This window comes from Anopheles cruzii, unplaced genomic scaffold (genome assembly GCF_943734635.1).
Source record: "Anopheles cruzii unplaced genomic scaffold, idAnoCruzAS_RS32_06 scaffold01215_ctg1, whole genome shotgun sequence".
Classification (NCBI taxonomy): Eukaryota; Metazoa; Arthropoda; class Insecta; order Diptera; family Culicidae; genus Anopheles; species Anopheles cruzii.
In genome coordinates, this window is record NW_026454800.1 from 1 (window position 1) to 6,104 (window position 6,104).

The window sequence follows — 6,104 nt, forward strand, 5'->3', positions numbered from 1 at the left end:
TGAAGAGACCTAATGTGCAGAATCCAGTAAAAATCGAATATGAATGCGAGTACGCGTATTTTAGCCATATCGTTGTTAAATATTTTCCCATTGTGAAGCTCTCTGGGAAGATAAGCTTGTTTATAGTACAAGCTAATGGCATCATTATTATCACTAACTCACTTTTAGAGAGAACGATGGAGACGACGGATCGGTTAACCGTCGTTCCGCCTACAGAATGGAAAGAGCTGCGTGATATTTTTCTTCAAAATTGGCCCGAGCACCATGTGGCGTATACGACAGTCGACAACTTTGTCCGTTGGTATGACATAAATCCCACGATCAAGAATCTCGTCATTTACTGTCTGAACGATACCTGGAGGAGAGACGGCACCTACCTGATTGTGGTGAGTAATGAAGAGCAAAATGATTCACTTTAAAGGGCTGATGTAATATCGATGTCGCTTTTTATGCAGGATCGCTATCAGCTGTTCGCCTATACTCTGGACCGCACAAACCATACGCTCCGGAGAGCTCTTCCGTTACTGGATTGGAGTGGAGGATTGAAAGTGAGCTCTTTGCTTTCGCGCCACCGACAACCAGTAATCGATGTTATCAGTAGCAAGTGCCTCTCGAAAGAGTATGACAGCGAAACGTATCTCTACTATCTGCCTAAGGAGCAGTGCGAGGCGCTATCATTGAACATCCCCGATGGGTTTGAACTGAGGCCACTGCGAGTCCACGATGCCACCAAAGCGGATGATTATTGGCCAAATCGACACACCGGATCGTTGTTCTTCCTACAAAGGCTTGCGTCATGGAATCCTTGCATTGGGCTTTACGAACAGTCGACAGGCGATCTGGTTGCGTGGTGTTTTCGATTGCAGGCTGGTGCATTGGGAGCGCTGCAAGTGGATCCGAACTATTTGAGGCGTGGATTCGGCACCATTGTTACTGCTGCTGTTGCAAAACAAGTTGCTGCCCTGGGTCATGATTGTTGCGCTCTAGTTAACGCGACGAACGAACCCTCCAAACGCATGTTTGAACAACTTGGATTTAAGCACACAGATGTGGCGTACTGGATCAGGACCATTCCGACACTACCAAACGAATGGAAAGATTAATGGGATCAAACAATGAATGTGTATGAACAAAACAATAAATATTTGTACATAATGTACGTTCTAAATATTGACGACGATCACTACTAAACTATTTTCAAGAAATTTTTTTTAGTTCGTGTTATAAGCCCTTGAAATTCAATGTAACAATCTTCCCATCCATAGGATTAACGGGATAGATTCATTATCAACACTGCATAACAGCATGTTGCAGTTAGTTATCACTTGCTTTGAGAGATAGACGTGCAACTTGCCTCAACTGAGCTGCTAACAAACTATGGGTGATGCTGATCAATTGGTGGAAATCAGTAGTACGCACTGGATGGAGCTGAAAGACTTATTCAAGAATAGTTGGCCGAAGCATGAGTTCGCTTACTACCTATTGTGCAACTACGTGAGATGGACGTCGGCTGATCCACGGCTAAAGGAGAACATCAAGATCTACTCCTTGAACGGATGCTGGAGAACGGATGAAACCTTTGCGTTGAAGGTATGAGAAATATCAATACTAATGTAATGTTTAAAGTCTTTTGCGTGATTTTCTTTCAGGAGGGGTTTGAAATATATTTCTACAGCGCAGCAGAAGGTGCCGATAGTCAGCATTTGGTAAGATTACTCTCGCTCATGGATTGGGATGCGTGGCAAGAAATAAGCATGGATTACCTCGAAAGGTTCCATGCGGTGGTGGAGAAAGTTATCAATATTCGGGGGCTTTCGATTGTAAGCAGCTGTATGGCGAACTATTACTATTTGGTAAAGAACCAAGCTCTTGAAATGAACATACCACCACTGCCTGAGGGATTCGCTTTTGAAAGTCTGCATGAAAAACATTTGAGTTACATCTACAGCCAATGGCCACTGAAAGATAATATTAGCTACGAGTCCGGCTATCGGTTGCTCAAGCGTCTGATACAATACAATGAAAGTGTTGGTTTGTTTGACCGTAGTGGACTGCTGGTGTCATGGTGTTTGAGGTACGTATGAAATGCTCAATTTAATTGCTACTAGTTTATTTGTCTAATGTATACTTGAATGGCTTTTATGTAGCGATCAAACCGGGGCACATTCTGATCTTCAAACGGCCGTAGAGCATAAACGACGTGGATATGGTCGGATGGTGGTGGTGGAGTTAGCCAAACGTTTGGCACGCCGTGGATCGGACTCAAAAGCGTATGTGTTGAGCTCTAATGAAAATTCGATCAAACTTTTTGAAGGCGTAGGATTCCGGAAAATTGAAAACCTACGTTGGGTAGTAGTCCATCCAAGGGATCCTACAATGTAATAGGGAGATATAAAGGTGTAACACGTAATAGAAGATTGTTCCGTAGCAGCCTCTCGCGTAGAATTCTTTTTCCGCAATTTCGGCGCATTTTCAGGACAGAGAATCTAAGTGCAAAGGACCTTCCCTAAGGACTCAGATCCTTGCAGAAATTTCCGAAGAGGAAAAAACTTACTCCCATTTACCTCGTGGCTGGGCGGACTGCCAGACTTGGGAACTCGACAAAAAAAATGATCGTACACGCTGAAGTTCGTCTTAACAATCAACTGCGGTGTAGCCGCTTTCTTTATTTATACCTAAAATTGTACAATAGTTTTGGCCGCACTCGGTACACGTGTGCTTTATTAGCTCTCTCTCGCTCTAGCGCCCGTCTTCAGTATAAAAGCTTGACCTAGCCCGTCGCACACTGTCCGTCGTGAATGCGCAATCCCATGCAATCCCTCTGTCTGCCGCCCCTCCTTGCCGCTCCGATCGGTTTTCACGCCCATTTGCCCCAACCGGGTCCCAGGATGACGTCTTCCAGGTGGCGTCATTCGCCGTCGGCCAATCGTCGCCTTCGCGTGCGCCACCTTGTCTTGACTTTGCCGATGGGCCGATCACCGATAACAGGTCGATGTGCTGACGCTGCAATCTGGTCATATTGCGTCCGGTTATGCTGCCGTGCCGCGCACGTGGCCGCTCGGCGCTTGTGGGGGAGCCGGCTTGTAGGCGGCGCATCCGCCTCCGCTTCTCAGCTGAAAGATGCTACTGGAACAGAAGTATCTTCTAGTTGATGGCAGGACTTTCAGGTGCGCTAGCTATCATTGGTGCCTGCCGGGTGAAACTCTGGACTGCGCGGGCGGGGCTTTGCATAAGTATTGTGACAGCGAAGCCATTCTGACTGGTGACAGTGAAATTGTAGTTCAGCCTCAGGTTGCCGCTACATATGGACATATGGTTTAATTCGCTGGTGACAGCGAATTAAATGTTCAGCCCCAACAAGTGGGGTCGCCACATTTCTGGTGACAGCGGTGGGATTTTCTGAGCCCCAAGGTTACGGATTCTATCCTATCTATCCACGGCTAAGCAAGGGTACATAAAAAGTTTCTTCCCAAGAAGAAAAACAAGAGGTTTCTTAACATAGGGGCAACGGACTCAAACGGATAGAGATAGAATAACCTCCAACCTCGACAAATTACGTTTCAACGAAGAAAACATAAAACATACACTGGATCACGAAAACCAGGCAATATATGATATCTCTTTCGTGGTAACAAATGCAAGCGCGAACGTTGATAAACACATTCAAGAAATCCAAGACAGATTTGATGCATTAAAAGCCGTAATGGAAACGGAACACGGATTCATTGAACACAGCAAAAAGTTAATTTACCAAGAACAAGAACTCGAACAGGCGGGAATGTGGGTCACACAATTTTCAGCACATATAACCCGGAAGCAATTGAAGAGCAAGACGCAATATTAAGTTTATTAACCAAAAAACAATCGAATACACAAGAAATCATTGAATTCATAGAGCCAGCCCACTTAATAGAAACATTGGAAGAAAGAGAGAAAAGACTCCCGAACGGAATAATCTTCCCAGCAAAAGCAATATATCCTGGTATCTTCAACATACTGAAGTTTGATACGAAACTAACCGGATATAACCCAGCGGGCAAAGTCGCGCGACTTTTCCTCTGTCACCGAAAAGTGACGCCAGCGATCGCGACCAGAGGGCGCTGCCGCCAGACGCTCGGTCCAGGTGTGCAGCACTCGAGCGTTCTCGAGAGACCGAAGTCCACGACCGGGGCAACGCGTTGAAAGTTCTGGCGCCAGAAACGAGGCCAGTGCAACCAAAAGAGCGAAAGAAACCACAACGTTAAATTTTAGAGGAATAGGAGTGAGCAAGTTTGGCCAGACACCGAATAAAACCTTCTTTTCGTGACATCCTCATTTCACCTCGTTTCTTCATGCTTCACCTCCTATTTCGTTTGTTGATTTGTTTTGTGTCACAGATGTATCGACGGAAGCAGAGTCGCATAATGAGGATAATATAAATAGTATTAGTGACGTCTTATGACGTCTTAGGGTTAGTAATAACGTAACGGAGGAACCTCTTCAAAACACTGAAGATGCAGATGGTGATGACGAAGATGCAACCAAGTGATGACAAAGATGCATGGTGGGGAGGGTTAGGCAAGTTGCTTGATAGCATGAGGCCACGCGAAGCTTTGCGCTACTGGGCAATAGTGCAAAGCTGGGTCCATACGATAGCGCAACCGAAAATTTAGAACCTTTCCTAGATAGACTTATCCTATTAGAAGTCCTAGTTCCAATAAACCAAACGGCAACCGCCATTAAATTTATAAAGACAAAAGTAACAGATAAAGCAAGAATAGCATTTGAAGAGAACCCGGTCACAATTTCCGAAATTGCTGAGGCTATAAAAAAAGAATGTAAGTCAGCCAAAACACCAGAGATAATCCAGCATCAATTAAAAACCATTAGAAATCAGGGAATTTTGAAAAATTCTGCGATGAGGTAGAAATCGTATCACATAACCTACGAACACTATACATAGAGAAAAATGCGGTAAGAAAATTTTAGTGATGTCGCGGCTTCCTTCTGAGGTTCATCGTCCTATGAGGCACCTCAAGCATATCCTATTTTGGAAGGCTACCGAATATCGATCCTTTCTGCATTATCCCAGTGTTGTGGTCTTGAAGGATTTTATGTACAAAGAAGCGTATAATCACTTCTTGCTCTACTTCTGCGCTGTGACTTGTTTTTCATCCACAACTCACCAACGCCATTGGTCCCTTGCAAAACGGTTCCTTAACAAATTTGTCAAGGATTTCGGCAACTATTATGGTCGATCCCAAATCACAAGCAATGTCCACAAGAAAAGGGAAAAACTCAATTATCAGAAATTCAAGTGATTGAATGTTGGGGCTCCAACACAACATCCGTAAAGACACATAACATAGGCACATTGACGACCACAAAAAAGAGGTGCAACGTTAAAGCAAATCAACGGTTCGGCAACTACGGCATATAGTAACCGCTTCTTATGTCCATCATTTTTCACAATAATCTCACAGTTACGCCAAACAGAATCTGATAATTACGTCAGATATTTTCACTGATTTTTCACATTGATTACTGTCCACTCACTTACTTTCCTTAACTCACCGTTGTCGTATGGATCGCAATGCCAACGAGGCGGAGGCCAAATGCTAACTGAAAGATTTATTTCAAATTTGCGTTATTTATACTTCACCTAAGCTACCTGTTAGCCCGATCCATGGAACAGGATTGTTGATGGGTACATTATTTGGCGCTACAGCAGCATCGCCAGGTACAAGTGCAGATCGTATAATGTTCGTGGTAGCCACAGAACAGCATGTTCGACAAAGCACACAGGGTAGGATTCTTAAGCCTGTGTCTACCCTGCGTCTATTTGGTGCTTTCAGACTCACTAGGTAATCGAAATGTGTAAATCAAGAAAACGAAATATTTGATGGTCCTTTGATGGACTGTTGATTGGTTGTTTCCAGCACAGTACTCGCATGCGGAAGCAGTAAAGCAGCAGCACACATGATAAGTAGTATAACAATGCGCAAACTTAACTAACGCTTTTTCTGATTACACAAATTTAAATTTTAAATTCCTAGGAGATACACTCGCTTCACAAAACCGTCTGTTATGAAGAGACCTAATGTGCAGAATCCAGTAAAAATCGA

The 6,104-nt window shown here is 44.1% G+C and overlaps 2 protein-coding genes across 2 annotated transcripts; both read left to right on the top strand.

Annotated features, from left to right (window-relative positions):
* The first annotated feature begins 176 nt into the window (after positions 1-176).
* Positions 177-1,141, top strand: LOC128276445 (uncharacterized). Its single transcript, XM_053014905.1, has 2 exons — positions 177-386; positions 456-1,141. Exons 1-2 carry the CDS (start codon positions 177-179, stop codon positions 1,101-1,103), a joined length of 858 nt encoding a protein of 285 aa, XP_052870865.1. The 3' UTR covers positions 1,104-1,141.
* Positions 1,142-1,275: 134 nt separating this feature from the next.
* On the top strand, positions 1,276-2,510 carry LOC128276444 (uncharacterized). The gene is made up of 4 exons (XM_053014904.1): positions 1,276-1,590; positions 1,650-2,074; positions 2,148-2,378; positions 2,477-2,510. The coding sequence occupies exons 1-4, from the start codon at positions 1,378-1,380 to the stop codon at positions 2,508-2,510; spliced, it is 903 nt and encodes a 300-aa protein (XP_052870864.1). The 5' UTR covers positions 1,276-1,377.
* The last annotated feature ends 3,594 nt before the right edge of the window (positions 2,511-6,104 follow it).